We start from the raw sequence: 19973 nt of genomic DNA, 5'->3' as shown, positions 1-19973 counted from the left end.
ACCACAAGCTTTGCGTTTTCATCATTGGGAAGACAATGAGAGCGGGACATTGCCAAGTGGAAACACAAGTGAATGCAGATGCCGAACTCTGGAACAAAATGCAAACTGAGAAACTCAGTTTGCAGATGACAAAAAGCTGGGTGGCAGTGTGAACTGTGAGGAAGTTGCTATGAGAATGCAGGGTGACTTGGACAGGTTGGGGGAGTGGGCAGATGCATGGCAGATGAGGTTTAATGTGGATAAATGTGAGGTTATCCACTTTGGTATCAAAAACAGGAAGGCAGATTACCATCTAAATGGCGTCAAGTTGGGAAAAGGGGAAGTACAACGGGATCTGGGGGTCATAAGTCTATGAAAGTAAGCATGCAGGTACAGCAGGCAGTGAAGAAAGCGAATGGCATGTTGGCCTTTATAACAAAAGGAGTCAAATATAGGAGCAAAGATGTCCTTCTGCAGTTGTACAGAGCCCTAATGAGACCACACCTGGAGTATTGTGTGCAGTTTTGGTCCCCTAATTTGAAGAAGGACATTCTTGCTATTGAGGGAGTGCAGCATAGATTTACAAGGTTAATTCCTGGGATGGCGGGACTGTCATATGCTGAGAGAATGGAGCGGCTGGGCTTGTGCACTCTGGAGTTTAGAAGGATGAGAGGGTATCTTATTGAAAGATATAAGATTGTTAGGGGGTTGGACTAGAGGCAGGAAACATGTTCCCGATGTTGAGGGAGTCCAGAACCAGGGGCCACAGTTTAAGAATAAGGGGTAAACCATTTAGAAAGGAGACGAGGAAACACTTTTTCTCACAGAGAGTTGTGAGTGTGGAATTCTCTGCCTCAGAGGGTGGTGGAGGCCAGTTCTCTGGATACTTTCAAGAGAGAGCTAGATAGGACTCTTGAAGATAGCGTAGTCAAGGGATAGGGGGAGAAGGCAGAAACAGGTTGGGGGTGATCAGCTCGAAGGGCCAAATGGTCTACTCCTGCACCTATCGTCTATTGCCTATTGTCTACAACTCGGCATTTGGAGCAGTATCAGTGGAGGGAAATAATCAGTTAAATTTTTGGGTTGAGAATCTTTCCCTTGGCCAAATAAAGTGTCTTGATCTGAAATATCAACTGTCCATTACCTCCCCCTTCAAACAATGCCTGACCTACTGATTTTCTCCAGCAGTTTATTTACTTCGGGATGGTGCCAATCCTCTCCGTACACACACAAGCACAAACCTTTCCTTTTGTTTTTTCAGGCTGATCCCAGGTAATAAATGGGTGCCATTTTGACAGGTGTCCAGAAGTTGATTTTGTAGATCATTCGCAAAACACGCAAAGTCACTCAAAATGGCAAACTGTGTTGTATTGATTGGAATCAAAGGCACATTCGACTGATGGAAAATAAACAGTTCCTAAAAGTAGTGAGAGAGAGTGACAGAGAGAGGGAGAGAGAGAAAGAGGGAGGAGGGAGAGAAAGAGCAAGAGAGAGGGAAAGGAGAGACAGAAAAGAGAAGAGAGGGAGGGTTCATGGGCTCGTCGGCCGCCTGTATTTTCTGCGGCGAGGAAGAGACCGTGTTCCAGGCATATATGGAATGTGTGAGGTTGCTGCTCCTGTACCAATATCTGAAGGGGTTGTCCCTCAAGTTTTGGTTGCATTTTAATCCCACGATCCTGGTGTTTGGACATAAGGCAGGGAGGGGGAAGAGCCGATCCTGGTCAAGATGGCCATTCTTGACCAGGTGGGACCTCCCTGTCGGTTTGCTACTGGTCATGGTCAAGATGGCCATTCGCGGGTCCAGGCAGCAGGCGGTCGATGGTCAGGGTAGAGTCAGATGCCTGTCCCTATTCAAGGCCTACTTCCATGTTCGCGTGTCGCTGGTGAGGGAACACACGGTGTCCACGGGGACTCTGGAGGCCTTCTGTGAGCGCTGGTCACCGCGTGGGGTTGAGAGTATTGTAAACAATGAATACACTGTTGTACTATAATGATTATTTGTTATATTGCATTTCTGATTATGTTTTGATGTGATGTCTCATATGACTGTGTCAGACACTGCGTGTTCCCTCTCCAGGGACATGCGAGCATGGAAGTAGGCCTTGAAGTAGCCGATTCTGGCGTGACCATCGACCACCGGCTGCCTGGACCCGTGAATGGAAAAAAAAGAAGAGAGAGGATGTGAATCTCTCTGCTCAGGCGGCGGATAAGTTTTGAAGCAACCTTTTCGAGGATTTTGTCGATGGAAGAGGGACAGAGGCAGTGAGATTTCAAAGTTTGACAACGTTGGACTGCTGAAACTTTCCTTTGTTAAAGGATTTCTCCATTTAGGGAGGAATTCCTGCGTTCGTCTGCAGTGCCGTGGGAGTGGCTGTGGCTGGCGGATTGGCAAGAGTGCCTGGAGTTCGGGAGGGAGGAAAGAGTGCGATGTTTTTGTCGTTTCTAACACCAGATCTTTGCCCCCATACCGTTTTGCACAGAACAGACTGCCTGGGCTTAATGAGAAGAAGGTACTTTTCACATCTCGGCAGTTTCCGGAAACTCGGAAAGGCTTTGAAGAGCCTCTCAGAAGCTGCTCTTGGCTGTGGAGTTGAGCGTGGGGACTTTCCTTACTCGGCTGGAGAGAACTGCTTCTGTTGCTTTTTCGGACTGAGTCGCTTTTGAGCTGAGTTGCTGGTGTCCCTGGTGTTGGTTTGTGCCACTATCATGATGGCGGGGGCTCCGTCGCGGGCTCGGTGTTATGCAGCTGCGGTTTCGGCTGCGGCTTCGGGGCTAATTGAGGATGAGCCTTATGTTGACTTGGGTGGCAGAAAATAAGGGATCTCTGTCCAAACCAGGTTCCTGTGGAGCAGGGGTGCAATAACGAAGAGAATGCATGATCTTTTCAAGGAGGGTGTTATTGCCTCTTCCAAGACTGCAAGAGGCAAGTGTGGGGTGATACTAGTCCCAGGAGGATGTGGCCTTAGCTGTGGAGAAGAGGATCACAGTGGGGATAAATCGGAGGAAACGTGGGTGTCCACCGTGAAACCGGTTCTCCTGCGGGATTGGCCCACATTTCTTCGGGATGCAAATCCACTTCCACACTAGGCAAAGATTGGGGAGGTGCGGTCTAGGCTTATTAGGCTTATGCACCCCTGGAGAGACCCGTGTGAAAAAGGGATCTTGAGTTTCAAGAGGCGGGTTTTCATGAAGGTGGAAGTGGGGATGTGCGTTGAGAGGAGCTTCGTTGTGGAGCATGGGGGAGACCCTTACCATGTGTGTTGGAGTTGGGGAGAGGCACGGTGTCATGCGTGCAGAGAGTTTGGACATTTCCGCAGGGATTGTCCCAATCGCTGGTCCGTTACTAGAAATCCTAACTCAGCGGCCCAGGAATGCATTGCTGGTCCATCCGGGGAGGCCTGTTATGCCTCGGTGACCTGGAGCAGCACTGCTGACTCATCTGGGGCTGTCAGCTCCACCTCGGTGGCCCAGGGCTGTGCTGCCCCCCACCCCCTACATCCTGAACCTGTGGCGGTGGTTTTCAGGGAGGCGTAGGGGAAGGGCGAAGCGGGGGGGGGGGGACAGGGGGGGGGGAGAGAGGGGAATGGGTGGTGCAGAGAAAGAAGAAGTACAAGAATAAGACTTAGCACCTCCAAGCGAGTCAATCACAAGTGGATGGGCCCTTGCCCAGATCTGAGCCCACCCAAGGGGTGCCTGTTGGCCCCAGTGAGGCCCAAGACGCACCTGGTGGGACTCAGCAAGGAGCTGAGGTGGGTCAGAAGGGGGCAGGGGAGGTTGAACGTGGGGGTGGAAAAGAGGTAGCGGGTAGTGTGGAGGCGGAGGACACTTCCTTTCTGGAGGTCATCGTACCACTGCATGCCAGCGGGACTAAAATAAGGCATAGGCCCGTAGAGGGAGAGCAAGGTCGTGCGCCCGAAGTAAGGGGGAGGCCTACTTCGAGACCTTCCACCAATGTTAAGGATGGTGGCCACGAACTGTTGTCGTCTGGGTCGGAGGTTGGGCCTCTGTTTCAGGGAACTTCTGTGGGAGATACCAGACCAGTTACTGGGGTTGAGGCCCCTGGAATTGTGTCCTCTGGGCTGGTGGTTGTCCCCTCGTCTCAGGGGCCTTCCGAGGGTGTTATCTCACTGATTATTGGGGTTGGCTCCCCTGGGATTGTGTCCTCTGAGTTGGAGGAGGCCCCCTCATTTCAGAAGCCTTCCGATGGTGTTATCACACCAGTTATTGAGGTTGGCTCCCCTGGAAATTTGTCCCCTGCGATGGGGCTGAGCTGAGACATCCTGAAGGAGGAGTCTCGGGAGTAGGGGCAGTTTTCCAGTCTGTGCCCCTCATAAGAACCACAAGAGTTGCTGTGGGTTGTGCTGCCTCACCGGCTGAGGTAGTAGGGGAGACTCCAGAAACAGCGGCTCTTTCAGTGGGCCTTAGTGTGGTTGCTTACACTAAGTGGAGGGTAGAGACTCTCTGGGTGTTGCCAGTGAAGAGGGTACTCTGGGTGCTGTGGGGGTCGGGGCTCTTTTGTAGGTGACCCTTATTCGGATTCCGGGGGTACCTACGCACCACGGGCCCTGGGGGTGCCTCTTGTTTTTTCTTCCCCAGGCCCAGATGTAGGGGGTAGTGGGAGAGTGCAGGAGCCTGGCCTTTCCCCGGACAGCTCGTTGCTGACAGGGCTATTGGGACCCTCCCTCGGCATTGATCCTGCTGGAGGAGGGGGAAAGTGATGAAGGCACCTTGTGCAGTGGGGTGGGTGAGCTGACAGCTGGCTGTAGTCCTTCGAACTCTGACAATGACCTTGAGCACAGTACAGGGGAGGAGGGTGCTCCAGGTGTGAGTGGGTTGGTGGATTGCCCGAATTACAATGCTGTGTCTCGAGGAGCCGATATCTGCAAGATCCGGGACTTTCTGAAAATAAACAAGTGTTCTAAAACTAAAATTTGGACAGATCTGCCAGTGGTCTTCCCGAGTCTGAGAAACGTCAGTTTGGGGACTTATTGAAGTTCCTAAGAGAGAGGGTCCCCACTCCCATGAGGAGTGTGAGGAAAACATTCTAGTGTGCTTGCACATTCATAGTTGCCAGTCTAAACCTAAATGGTGGTAGGGGTGGCTTTCATAGATTTCATCATCTATCAGTCCTCAGGGAGGGGAAATATGCAGTGCGTTTTCTGCAAGAGACGCATACCGTTGTCGGTGATTAACCCACCTGGCAACTGGAGTGGGAAGGGGGGGTCTACATGAGCCACCTCAGCACAAATTCGAGTCGGGTGGCTTTCCTGTTGGCCCCGACTTTCCGGCCAGAGATCCTGAAGGTGCAGGAAGTTGTGCCAGGCCGTTTGCTCTATCTGGCCGTGGGCGTGGATGGCATTTTGTTGTATTTCATTAACGTGTACGCCCCTAGCACCAGCACAATGTAGGCCTGCCCACTTCAGGAGGTGACTGCTGTGTTGAGCATTATTCATAGCGGAGTGTGTCTTCCTTGGGGGGGATTTCAATTGCACACTTGAGGTGCCAGATCGTTCTGGTACTCAGTGTGCCCATGCTGTAGCGAAGAAGTTGATCATTTTCTTTGAGCTAGTTGATGCATGGCGGTACCTCCACCCTGATTCCAATGTTTTTTACGGAGGTCTGCGGGGGGTGGTTCGATCGCATGTACATCTCCGGTGCGTATGTCTCCCGTGTCTCGGCAGCCTCAATGCGGCTTGTGCCATGCTCAGACCACTGTCTGGCGCATGTGGACTTTAATCCGGCGCGCGCTCGGGCTGGGACCGCGTACTGGCACTTTAATAAACGGCTGCTGGAGGATCGGTGTTTCTGGAAGTCATTCAGTCGGTTTTGGGTGAAGTGGAGAGAGAGGCAGAGGAGCGTCTCTTCCCTTAGACAGTGGTGGGATGTGGGGAAAGCTCTTATCCGTCTGTTTTGTCAGGAATTCACCTGGGGGCGGAGACTCAGCTGTCGAGAGGTTTGAGAGGGCGTTACTCGACGTAGAATCTGGCCTGGGTCGGACTGGTGAGGATTCCTGTGAATGGGAAAAGTATCAGGTGAAGAAGGAAGCCTTGAGGAACCTGCTGCTTGAGCGGTCTCGAGGCGCTTACGTGAGGTCGCGGGTCCGGATGCTGCACGATCTGGACCGTGCATCACCTTTCTGTTTCTCTCTGGAGAAGGGGTAGGGAGCCCGTAAGCAGCTCATGGAGCTGTTCGCCGATGATGGCTCCTCTGTCATTGATCCGGAGAGGATCAGTGCTTTAGTCCGGTCCTTTTATGGGTCCCTGTTCTCCGCAGGTGGATTCAGCGGGGAAGTTCAGCAGGACCAGTGGGAGGGTCTACCGATTGTAGATAGGGAGGTGTCTGATCTTCTTGATGGCCCCTTATCTTTGGAGGAGTTAACTCATGCCCTGCATCAGCTCAGGAGGGTCAAGTCCCCCGGGCTGGATGGGTTGACGGTAGAGTTTGTAAGAGCTTTCTAGGCTATCCTGGGGGGGTGACTACATGTTGGTTCTGGGGGAGAGCCTGGCGACAGGGGAGATGCCCCTCTCGTGGCGTTGGGCAGTTGTTGTCCTGCTGCCCAAGAAGGGGGAACTCCGCTTGTTGAAGAACTGGCGCCCGGTCTCTTTCCTATGTACAGAGTATAACGTTTTTACATGGGCGATGGCAAATCGCCTGGGCTCCGTGCTGTCCCAACTGATCCACCCTGACCAGTCCTATACAGTCCCTGGCCAGTCCATTCAGGATAACATCCACCTGGTTAGGGACTTGATTCATCTAGCCCAGGGTACTGGTCAGTCAGCTGCTTTTCTGTCTCTTGATCAGGAGAAGGCTTTTGATAGGGTAGAGCATGACGACCTCTTCGGGACGTTGCAAGCATTTGGATTTGGGCCGCATTTTGTGGCCCGGGTCCGCCTTTTGTATGCTGCAGCGGAGTGCCTTGTGAAGGTTAATGGTGCGTTGTTGGCTCCCTTTCATTTTGGGAGGGGGGTCCATCAGGGGTGCCCCATGTTGGGTCAGTTGTACTCGGTCTGTGTGGAGCCATTCCTGTGTCTTCTTCAGAGGTGGTTGACAGGCCTGGCCCTACCTGGCCCGGGGGTGGAGGTGGTTCTTTCGGCCTATGCCGATGATGTACTCCTTACGTTCACTGATCCTGGTGACCTGCGGTGGATGCGTGAAGATTTTCTCGGCTGCATCTCCGGCCAGGATTAACTGGAGTAAGTGCTCTGGACTTTTAGTGGGCCAGTGGCAGGTAGACTCGCTGCCGGAGGAGATTTCTTTTGGGGAAATAGGACGCACTGGGTTTCCGCAGCGGTCCGGTTAGAGGAGGGCGGCCAGTCCTTGGTATGCATGCGTACGCAGGTGGCGGCTCTCCGTCTCAGGACTCTGCGGAGGTATATGTATGGGGAGAACCCCCCCAGATGACACGCTGTGGCCACGTATTTATTCTGTCGGGGACGTTGCCTAATGGGGGTCTCGCAGCTCCTGGTGGCGGGCATCAGTTGACCCGCCTTACGGGGTTTTCCTCGTTTCTATCATGATGTGCTAAGAGTGTGGAATGTGGTTGTTTTCAGCCAACGTGTTGCTCCACGAGGGGAGGGGGATGTTGTGGTTGCGGGAGTGGCCGGTCCTCACCCCGTCATGGCAGGTGTCGAGGAGAGGCCTGCGCCTAGAGTGGTTCTGACTGAGCTTATCCCCGCTCTGTCGGATTTGCTCATCGGGCCTAGACTCCGGGGTATTTCTCGGGCACCGGCTCCACACAACTTGAGCCGCCTTTCCGAGATGACCAGCATGCCGTTTCATGATGTGGAGAGAACGCACACTGTACAGAATGCTCCTGCACATTCTACAACTCCTTGCCTTCGTCTTCCGTGCCGACACACCTTGGCGGTCGTGTTACGACCTGAAGGCTGGGGCGGTCCCCAGTGGAGGTCTCTCTACAAGGGAGTCGTCCCCCTTTACATTGGGGACCTGGGGTGGAGAGTGTTGCTCGGAGCAGTGGCGTGTAATAAACTTTTGAGTCGGTTCACGGGCTTGCCGGCCGCCTGTATTTTCTGTGGCGAGGAAGAGACTGTGTCCCACGTGTCTATGTTGTGTGAGAGGTTGCTGCCCCTGTACCAATATCTGAAGGGGCTGTTCCTCAAGTTCTGGTTGCATTTTAGTCCCATGATCCTGGTGTTTGAGCACAGGGCAGGGAGTGGAAAGAGCCGATCGGGGGGTGGGACCTCCCTGTCGGTTTGCTCCTGGGCCTGGCCAAGTTGGCCATTCACGGGTCCAGGCAGCGGGCGATCGATGGTCATGCCAAAGTCGGCTGCCTGCCCCTCTTCCGGGCCTACATCCGTGCTCGCGTGTCCCTGGAGAGGGAACATGCGGTCCATGGGGCCTCTGGAGGCCTTCCGTGAATGCTGGTCACCATGTGGGGTCAAGACCATTGTAAATAATGACTGCATCATTGTATTATAATGATTGCTTGATGTATTGTAACCTCTGAATGTGTTTTTGATGTGATGTACAATGCATTTGTGCTGAATAAAGTCCTTGGAAAAGGACAAAAAAGAGAGAGAGAGAAGGAGGGAAATGAGTTTAGCCACTTTTAGGACTGAACCGATATAGGACTTTTCAATGTAATAGTGTAATGGAAACAGATGCTATGCACTGTTGTCCAGGAACCAGGCGATCGTAGCCCTGGGATGGCCTGTACTTATTTTTGTACCACAAGGACCCATGTGATAATTGATCAGGTTTTTGAAAAATCCTTATTCAGCAAAGCAATCTTGGAGCTTGAGGCAAGTTGCAGTATTATAACACAGTCGGGAGGGTTTTCACCTTAGGCACCTATTGATCCTCTAGTTATTGAAATCAATGTGGGCAGCTTTGCCTAATGAGGACAAGGTTTGATGCATCAATGTATTGGATTCACGTGTGCCTGTGTCAGATTTCGCAAAATAGCATTAGCACAGAAATTCAATGAATATTGCATCTGTTACCTGACCCGGTTTGGCATCTTCACAGATAGCAGCTTCAAACGGCATGGAAAGTTCCGGAGCATTGTCGTTGACATCCAGGATCCTGACACTCAGGGAGGTCTTGCTCATTTGGGCATGGTTGTCTGCATAAAACAAATTTGTTTTGAAAACAGTGAAAAGACTAATTGGAGGCCAAGCAGGAAAAGCAATTAAGTGAGGAGAGATCACAACAAGTCCATGCTCAAGGCTACTATCATCTTATTGAAGAAATGAGGTTTTAGGGCCTGTCCCACTTACGCGATTTTTTGGGCGACTTGCCGGCTCCTGTCATAGTCGCAACATGTCGCCGAAAATTTTCAACATGTTGAAAACCATGCGGCGACCAGAGAAAGGTGCAACTCTATTGCCGATTACTCACGACATACGGGAGTCACGTGTCGACATGTCGTGGGGTGATGCCTGTATGGTCGTGAGTAGTCGGCCAAAGCGTCCTACCTTTTTCTGGTCGCTGCTGGATTTTCAACATGGTGAAAATCTTCGGCGACCTGCTGCGACTATGACGGGTGCCGGCAAATCGCCCAAAGAATCGCGTAAGTGGGACAGGCCCTTGAGTCTCGCGCAAGGGATTATTGTTTTCTCCTCAGTTTCTGTGCCAAGGGTATCAGCTTTGGCTGTGTGATAAATTAATTAATTGTGTGCAAACCCACTGGAAGATTTCTCTTACTGAGGAGGCAGTAGTTATTTTACACGACAAATACACATTAAAGGGCCTGTCCCACTTTACCAATTTTTCGGCAACTGCCGGCATCATATCAGGGGCGCCGAAAGATTTTGAACATTTCAAAATGCAGCGGCGAAATTTGTTTTTGCCACACCTGAAAAAACACCGCATGTCATACGTCATCACGCCATATCACGCCACGTCACGGCGTATCACGCCGCAAATTTTTCAGTGACCTGATGCGTCAGTCAATGATGCCGGCAGTTGCCGAAAACATTTGCCAAGTGGGACAGGCCCTTTAAATTCACATTTGCACATTCTTTACTCCTCGTCCACTGACACGCATTTTGTTCTTTATGATTCTAATAGATCATCCCAGTTTCCAGCTCTGAACTAAAATAACATCTCATTGTACAAAAAGGCCAGGAATTTCTGGTTCTGGGCTGGACTTTGTACTGTCGTGGCCACCATTTCATCACTGTTTCTCTGAGGATTGCCCCTGTAGCCTTAGCTGAATAATGGTGGAACTAGTCCAAGAAGAATTGGAGGATCAGCATCTCATATTTCGCTTGGGCAGCTTACAACCCAGTGGTATCAATATTGATTTCTCAATGACTGTCGAGGTGTCAATGTTTTGGGTAGAAACCTTGCATCAGAAAAGCATTGCAGGACTGGAGCAAGGTCAAGGTTACAAGGTGTTTGAAAACAAATATAAGGTTTAGTGGGATATGGGCCAAATGCAGGCAAGTGGGACTAGTGTAGATGGGACATACTGGCTGGTGTGGACAAGTTGGGCCATAGGGGCTGTTTCCACGCTGTATGACTCTATGACTAAGAAATTCAAAACTGAAACAGGAACCCATTGAGGAAAGTGAATACAAACATGATAGGGCTTGGTTGGCACCCGAACTTAGGCAAGATAAATTGATTTTTCCAACTTCAATTAACCCCGGTATTTCCTCCCTCTCCATACCTCCCCCACCCAAGTCGCACCAGGTTCTCGTTTTCACCCAACAAACAGCCAACAATGACCTGTTTCCTTCATCATCATTGCTTTTTTGCATCATTCATTCATTGTTCTACATCTCTCTGCATCATCGTCCATATCTCTCGTTTCCCTTTCCCGTGCCTTTCAGTCCAAAGAAGGGTCTCCCGTTCCACCTCTCCAGAGATGTTGCCTGTCCCGCTGAGTTACATCAGCTTTTTGTGTCTTTCCTAGAAGAATTGAGCTCTACACCAGCCCGGGCAGCTGTATTATAGAGCAGCAGGCACTGCTGCATGGAGGAAAGAGTACAATATTCATACCATTGGGGTGTGAGTAACCCAATCGAAAGAACGTGGCGTTCTTACAGTTTTTGTGTGGCCTCAACAGTCTGGCAATGGAGGAGGCCAAGGACCAAAAGGTCAGTTTGGGCATAGGAAGGCAAGTTGAAATGGTGAGAAACTGGGAGCAGCTGGCAGGACTTGGTGGACAGAGCGCAAACGCTCGGAGAAATGGTCACGTAGTCTATGCTTGTCGTCGCTGATGAAAAGGAGGGGCAACAAATGCAATAGACAAGGTTGGAGAAGGTGCGCATGATCCTCTGTCTCACCTGGAAGAGCTTCTGTAGTCTCTGGATGAAGTTGAGAGAAGAGGATTCGGGGACAGATGTGTACATCTCCTGGGGAGAGTGCAGGTTGGGTGACAAGGGTAAAGCGAACCAAGGAATCGTAGAGAGAATGCTCTCTCTGGAGAGTAGAAAGGCTTTCAGACTCGATTTGGCTGGTCCAGGAATCACGTTGAAGGTGATGGGATTGACAGGGAATGATGTGGGGTGCTGATGGAGTGGGGGATGAGTGGGTGGCAGAGAAAGTCCCAGAAAATGTTATTCTTGATCCGCCTTGGTCAATTGGGAGCGACTGTCAAACTGCTGGACCAAGAGGAGACACAGGTGAAAGCTCCATCTGCAGTAACAGTGGGGGGGGGGGGGGGTCACATTTACTGAAGAAAGAAAACTTCTAGAATGGAAAGCCTCAGCTGGAGAGCTGTAGTTACAGGGAGAGGTTGGGCAGGCTTGGATCACATGATGTTGAGTAATGATTTTATAGAGGTGTATAACATCATGAGTGGAAAAGACAGGGTGAATGCACAGAGTCTAGAATAGTGGAATGATGAAGCAGAGGACATAGGTTTAAGGTGAGAGGTAAGATTCTATTGGAATCTGAAGGACAACTTTTTCACTGAGAGGGTGGTAGGTACATGGATGTCAAATGAGTTGGTTGAAGCAGCTCCTGTAGCAGTAGACATGTACATGGGTAGGAAGGACTTAGAGGGATAAGGGCCAAACATGGGTAAATGGGACTAGGAAAAACAACTGGGGAGAGGGGAGTGACAATGGAAGAAGGACAGCCCGTTATTGAAGCATGAACAACATCAAGGGATCTGAGATGTTGTGAGAAGGAGGCAGAGTGAGTGTTTTTACTGAGGGAGAGGAGTACTTAACTTTGAACAGTACAGCACAGGAACAACCCTTTGGCTCATAATTTAGTTTAGAGATACAGTGCAGAAACAGGTCCTTCGGCCCACCAAGTCCGCACCGACCAGCGATCCCCACACATTAACACACACTGCGGACAATTTTACATTTATACCCAGCTAATTAACCTACAATCCTGCATATCTTTAGAATGTGGGAGGAAACCAAAGATCTTGGAGGTTCTCCCATGGAGGTCGCGGGGAGAACGTGCAAACTCCGTACAGACAACACCCATAGTCGGGATCGAACCTGGGTCTCTGGCGCTGTAAGTGCTGTGAGGCAGGAACTCTACCGCTGCACCACTGTGACGGTCTATGTCTGTGCTGAACTTGATACCAATTAACCTAATCTCCTCTGCCTGCACGTGATCCATATCCCTTCATTTACTATACATGTATGTGTTTATCTAAAAGCCTCTTAAATGCCACTATTATATCTGCTTCCACCACCATCCCTGACAGTATGCTCCAGGCATCCATTCACTGGGTACAAAAATTGCCCCATACATCGCCATTAAACGTTTTCACTCTCATTTTAAAGCTATGCCTTCTAGTCTTTAATATTTCTACCCTGGGAAAAAGGTTGTATCAACTCTACCTCACCCTCTCATCACTTCTATCATGTGTCTCCTCAACCTCTGATGCTCCAGAGATAACAATCCAATCTCTCCTTATAACCTCTCTTTAATAACCTTAGAACCCTCTTCTGGACCTCTGTCTAAACCCTCAACATCCTTCATGTAATGGGGTGATAAGAACTGCACATATTACTTCTAAAGTGACCAAACCAAAGCTTTATTATGCTGCAACATGGCTTAGATTAGATTAGATTAGATTTGTTTATTGTCATTCAGACCTTTCAGTCTGAACGAAATTTTGTTTCCCTGCAGTCATACATATAACTTTAAAAAATGACAAAAACACACAATCAACACAAATTTAACATCCACCACAGTGAGTTCACCAAATACCTCCTCACTGTGGTGGAAGGCAAAATCTTAAAGTCTTCCTGACTTATTCTCAATGTCCCGACTGATGAAGACAAGTACACCATAAAACTTGTTTATCACTTGTTCTACTTGTATTTGGCATTTCCAAAGAGCTATGGACATGGACCCCAAGATCTCACTGTACAACAGTGTCATTAAGGGTCTTACCTTTAACTGTATTCTCTCCACTTACTTTGGACCTCTCAATGTGCGATACCTTACACTAGCTTGAATTTATCTCCATCTGCCATCTCTCTGCTATATCAGCATCCGATCGAAATATGCTTTGATAGCTTTCCTCTATGTCCATAAATCCAAGAATTATGATGTCATCAGCAAATTTACTAACCAACTTATCTACACTTTCATCTGTTTCATTTATAAATGTATATATCACAAAGAACAGAGGTCCTAGCACAGATCCCCACAGACAACACAATCCTCCAGCACGAGTAATACCTGTCCCTTTCGATTCTTCTGGGAACATATCAACCTTTTATTTACAATTGCTTTTCTTTAATGCTCTAACTGGTTTCCTGCCAACCTTTCTTTCAAATTGTTTTGGAATGTGTTCATCATTTATGCTGCTAAATCCAACCTAATATTATTTTCGTTAAATGACATGGACTGGCTGCTTTTTAAACTATGTAACCATAATATATGATTTGTATATTTCCTTACTTATATAATGTTTGTATCAAATATGATTAAATAGTTAAAAAAGCAGCCAGCCCATGTCATTTAACTTCTATCATTGACAAGCCCCCATTTCATTCTGAAATCAAAATTGGTCGCAATTCTATCTGTTGGAAGGAACTGCAGATGCTGGTTTACACCAAAGATAGACACAAATAGCTGGAGTAACTCAGTGGGACAGACAGCATCTCTGGAGAGACCCTACTTCGGGCTTCAGACTTATTATCTGTCTGGTTGGATCAAAACTATTGATTTCATAAACATTTCAGATGTACTGCAGATACTCCAGTGTCCATCCATGCTTAAATGGTATGGATTGCCTACAAACATGTGTGCAATAGAGAGATACATTATTTCTCCCAGTTGGCTGTCAAAAGTCAAAAGTCATCTTCTCAAAATCATAGCGATATTGTTCAGGAATATTCGAAAGCACTTCTTCAGACGAAGTGGAAATCAGGAATTGATTCCCAAAATGCTCTGAATGCTGAGTTAATTGCAGCGTTCACGTCAGAGATTGATAGATTTTTATTAGGTTAAGATACCGATGGATACGGAGTGAATGGGGCTGAGAAGATAGATCGACCATAATCTAACCATGATACAACTCGATGGCCAAATCGGATTTCGCTTCCCACATATAAACTAGCTTTAACCATTCAACGGTATGTTTGAATCATTTAAAATATGCCTTACCCGCCCTGTTATTTTTGCATTATTGTTAAGTTGTCAGCATATTTCATTTTCCTACTTCAGCAGTCTATAATGAAAACCCTGCTCAACTGCATTCCCTTCCTCCAGGACCACACATCCCCTGCAACATGTCCTCATGTTAGTGCTGTGGTGAAATCTATCATTAATATGACTACCTTTTTCCCATCCCACTCTTCCCCAGAGCATTCTGATACCTGTTTATTCAGCTCCCAGTCCAAACCAGTCTCAGACGCATCTTAGTTTGCATGATAACCGCTTCACATAACAACATACAGTATGCCATTTATTTACCATCTGTAGTGTAGTTTAGTTTAATTTTGTCTGTATTTAGTTTAGTCTGCGCTTCAATTAATTTTCATATTTTCTCATATAACACATAAACTTTCCCGTTATTCTTCCTAATTCCTCATCCCGATCTGCAATTTGTTATTTTTCAGCTTTCCGACAAACATAAGGAGGAAGACTACGGAAGGCCTTTGCACATACTCTCCCTTCAATAGGATCACAACTACTGCTGTATCCCATTCCCCCTGTTTACCCGATCCCCACATCGCCCTGATTCCTGATTCACCCAGAGAGTTGTGAATTTATGGAATTCCCTGCCACAGAGGGCAGTGGAGGCCAAGTCACTGGATGGATTGAAGAGAGAATTAGATAGAGCTCTAGGCGCTAGTGGAATCAAGGGATATGGGGAGAAGGCAGGCACGGGTTATTGATTAGGGACGATCAGCCATGATCGCAATGAATGGCGATGCCGGCTCGAAGGGCCGAATGGCCTCCTCCTGCACCTATGTTTCTATGTTTCTAGGATGGAGCCGGTGATGACAACGGACATGATGGGAAAGGGGAGAGGCCGGCAGGAGAAGAGGGAACCAGAGTCTGTTCCACCGTGCCCTTGAGATCCGCTGCGGGAGGCTCCCCCGGGGTACGAAGGTGAACGGGCAAGGAGAGGACATCGGTTGTCAGCCGAGAAACAGTGATGGTTGGAGGCCCACAAAAGCCTGGGGCTTGCCTGAATCGGGCACCGGTCTTAACAACTGGACCCTGGGCTGGACTTGGAAAATGGCCCCAAACACAACGCCTCTTGCATGCAGGCTCAGTCGACTATTTCTGCACAACTGCTAATCAGGGGCGGTATGATGATACTAATTCAGTTCAGTTTATTGTCATGTGTACCGAGGTACAGTGAAAAGCTAATGTTGCATGCTATCCAGTCAGCAGAAAGACAATACATGATTACAATCGAGTCATTTACAGTGTATAGATACATGATAAGGGAATAACATATAGAGCAAGGTCATGAATGAATACAAAGTTACAAAGTTACAAAGTCCGATCAAGGATAGTCCGAGGGTCACCAATGAGGTACACAGTAGTTCTTCAGCACTGCTCTCTGGTTGTGGTAGGGTGATTCAGTTGCCTGATAACAGCTGGGAAGAAACTGTCCCTGAATGTGGAGGTGTGCTTTAAGAACTGTTTGTAAGAGAATTATTTAACTATTGTGCGACAACAAAGCACCAGTAAACCATTGAACCATTGATTCCTGTGTACAAATATGTAACAGACTTAGCTTTCAATGTACTAAGCCCGTAGCCCTTTAGGCTGAAGAATCCCAAACGTTTGCAATTCTCATGTTTGCTTATTTCCCAACAACATGGAAAGAGGCCAATCAAACCCTTAGTACAAGTTGTCAGAGGTTATGGGGAGAAGACTGGAGAATGGGGTTAAAAGGGAAAGATAGATCAGCCATGATTGAATGGCGGAGGAGGCTTGATGGACCAAATGGCCTAATTTAACTCCTATCACTTATGAATGAATTCATATCACACTAAATCTGAGCCCTTGCTTCCAAACTGTAAAATTAGCTCTGTCTTCTTGCTAAATATTGAACGTTATTACGAGTAACTCTACTACACCATAGTTTTGTATCAGGTCTGCCATATTTTAAATGTTCACCTCATGTTTGTTTCTGTAGACATGTAAACATGTTTCTGAAGAAGGGTCTCGAGAAGGGCCACCCATTCCTTCTCTCCAGAGATGCTGCCTGTCCCGCTGAGTTACTCCAGCTTTTTATGTCTACCAGAAGAATGAAACTGCTGGAGACAATTGGTAGATCAGCCAGCAACAGTGAAGATTGAAATAGAGCTAAGGTTTCAGGTCAAAGAACCTTCGTTAGAATTAGAGAAGTTTTCGGCTTAGACCAGCATCTGCAGTTCCTTCTTATCCAAATTAATCAGAAGGACAGTGAATCTAGTCGGTAAAATAGAGTGGGGGATGGATGGAGAGGGAGGGAAAGCATGGATTACTTGAAGTTAGAGAAATCAATATTCATACCGCTGAGGTGTAAGCTGCCCAAGCAAAATATGAGTTGCTGTTCCTTCAATTTGTATCCCATTCCCCCTGTTTACCCGATCCCCACATCGCCCTGATTCCTGATTCACCCAGAGAGTTGTGAATTTATGGAATTCCCTGCCACAGAGGGCAGTGGAGGCCAAGTCACTGGATGGATTGAAGAGAGAATTAGATAGAGCTCTAGGCGCTAGTGGAATCAAGGGATATGGGGAGAAGGCAGGCACGGGTTATTGATTAGGGACGATCAGCCATGATCGCAATGAATGGCGATGCCGGCTCGAAGGGCCGAATGGCCTCCTCCTGCACCTATGTTTCTATGTTTCTAGGATGGAGCCGGTGATGACAACGGACATGATGGGAAAGGGGAGAGGCCGGCAGGAGAAGAGGGAACCAGAGTCTGTTCCACCGTGCCCTTGAGATCCGCTGCGGGAGGCTCCCCCGGGGTACGAAGGTGAACGGGCAAGGAGAGGACATCGGTTGTCAGCCGAGAAACAGTGATGGTTGGAGGCCCACAAAAGCCTGGGGCTTGCCTGAATCGGGCACCGGTCTTAACAACTGGACCCTGGGCTGGACTTGGAAAATGGCCCCAAACACAACGCCTCTTGCATGCAGGCTCAGTCGACTATTTCTGCACAACTGCTAATCAGGGGCGGTATGATGATACTAATTCAGTTCAGTTTATTGTCATGTGTACCGAGGTACAGTGAAAAGCTAATGTTGCATGCTATCCAGTCAGCAGAAAGACAATACATGATTACAATCGAGTCATTTACAGTGTATAGATACATGATAAGGGAATAACATATAGAGCAAGGTCATGAATGAATACAAAGTTACAAAGTTACAAAGTCCGATCAAGGATAGTCCGAGGGTCACCAATGAGGTACACAGTAGTTCTTCAGCACTGCTCTCTGGTTGTGGTAGGGTGATTCAGTTGCCTGATAACAGCTGGGAAGAAACTGTCCCTGAATGTGGAGGTGTGCTTTAAGAACTGTTTGTAAGAGAATTATTTAACTATTGTGCGACAACAAAGCACCAGTAAACCATTGAACCATTGATTCCTGTGTACAAATATGTAACAGACTTAGCTTTCAATGTACTAAGCCCGTAGCCCTTTAGGCTGAAGAATCCCAAACGTTTGCAATTCTCATGTTTGCTTATTTCCCAACAACATGGAAAGAGGCCAATCAAACCCTTAGTACAAGTTGTCAGAGGTTATGGGGAGAAGACTGGAGAATGGGGTTAAAAGGGAAAGATAGATCAGCCATGATTGAATGGCGGAGGAGGCTTGATGGACCAAATGGCCTAATTTAACTCCTATCACTTATGAATGAATTCATATCACACTAAATCTGAGCCCTTGCTTCCAAACTGTAAAATTAGCTCTGTCTTCTTGCTAAATATTGAACGTTATTACGAGTAACTCTACTACACCATAGTTTTGTATCAGGTCTGCCATATTTTAAATGTTCACCTCATGTTTGTTTCTGTAGACATGTAAACATGTTTCTGAAGAAGGGTCTCGAGAAGGGCCACCCATTCCTTCTCTCCAGAGATGCTGCCTGTCCCGCTGAGTTACTCCAGCTTTTTATGTCTACCAGAAGAATGAAACTGCTGGAGACAATTGGTAGATCAGCCAGCAACAGTGAAGATTGAAATAGAGCTAAGGTTTCAGGTCAAAGAACCTTCGTTAGAATTAGAGAAGTTTTCGGCTTAGACCAGCATCTGCAGTTCCTTCTTATCCAAATTAATCAGAAGGACAGTGAATCTAGTCGGTAAAATAGAGTGGGGGATGGATGGAGAGGGAGGGAAAGCATGGATTACTTGAAGTTAGAGAAATCAATATTCATACCGCTGAGGTGTAAGCTGCCCAAGCAAAATATGAGTTGCTGTTCCTTCAATTTGTGCTGGGCCTCACTCTGGCAATGGAGGAGGCCCAGGAGTGAAAGGTCAATGTGGGAATGGGAGGGGGAGTTAATGTGTTTGGCATCCGGGAGATCACATAGGCCGAGGCGGGCTGAGCGGAGGTGTTCACTGAAACGTTAACTTTTGCATGCAACTAAATCTGCTCAGGGTGGTTGTCCTCCAGCAATTATTTGTACTTGTCCAGCCTCACAGATGTGGGTTTCAAGGAAGTGCTATACAGAGACTCACTAATTATTTGACAACAAGCGATGTAAGATGTTAGTGGAATTAACCAATAGCTGAGTCAAGGTCATCATTCAAGGAGCATGTTAAAGTAGGAGTCATTTGGAAAAATTGAAAGGTTTAGGGAAGAGTTCTGGAGCTTGAGGGATATGTTCAGTGGAGGGGCAAAGAGCATTAGGGAAGGCACTGGAGATATGTTTTACAATTTGCTTCTCGGACTCAGCAGGGATATTAAAATAGTGTTCATAACAACACTGAGTGAAAAACAACTGCAATACAGGCAATTTAAACTTGAGGCACCGCTGAGTTATATGGCAATGCGCCACATCACAGATAAAGCTATTACTAAACCATGATGGACCTGGGTACCTGTTCTTAATGGTGCAGTTTAGCTGACCGTTTGGCAAGTCGCCCCCGGTGGCACTTAATAAATCACCTTGATCAATGAATATTGCTGAACACCGCCATCCTCCATATGGACTTGAACACATCTGGCAGTTTCCAATTACACCTTATATTGGTGTCTGCAAAACTACCTCCCAATTCCAGTACTCTAATCTTTACATTTCATCCTGAATTGCCCTTGTTGTGGATGTGCCAGCAGCATTCACACAAGGTTCAATCCGAAAGACTGAATGCATTCTTATAACTGCAAAAACTGCAGATTAGCAGAAAAGTTCTTGTGAAGTTAAAATGAATCAATTAATTATATTCTGCAGCATCTGGAATGGAAGCATGAAGTGAAGTAAAAGTTAAATTTTGATTAAATATTTCATTTATATTTAATACCACAAGTAATAATTTCCAGCTTGAAACTATCTCCTTTACAATGCAGATAATGAATTTAATTTGTTTAATTTTCCCGAATAGGAAACACAAGCCCGCTTCTCTTGTTTATTAGTTTTACTGCATGCATGAAG

At 47.7% G+C, this 19973-nt stretch overlaps 1 protein-coding gene across 1 annotated transcript in view; it reads right to left on the bottom strand.

The window, feature by feature from the left end:
• Window positions 1-19973, bottom strand: part of LOC129707178 (cadherin-22-like) — a gene marked incomplete at its 5' end in the record, with an annotated part of 810235 nt that overhangs the window by 200004 nt on the left and 590258 nt on the right. The window contains one exon of the mRNA XM_055651984.1: window positions 8948-9064. Coding sequence (XP_055507959.1) covers window positions 8948-9064 — 117 coding nt within the window. The remainder of the gene's footprint in view (window positions 1-8947; window positions 9065-19973) is intronic.

This window comes from Leucoraja erinacea, chromosome 21, assembly GCF_028641065.1.
Source record: "Leucoraja erinacea ecotype New England chromosome 21, Leri_hhj_1, whole genome shotgun sequence".
Taxonomy (NCBI): domain Eukaryota; kingdom Metazoa; phylum Chordata; class Chondrichthyes; order Rajiformes; family Rajidae; genus Leucoraja; species Leucoraja erinaceus.
Note: the sequence above shows the minus strand (reverse complement) of the source record. Positions and strands in the feature narration are given on the sequence as shown.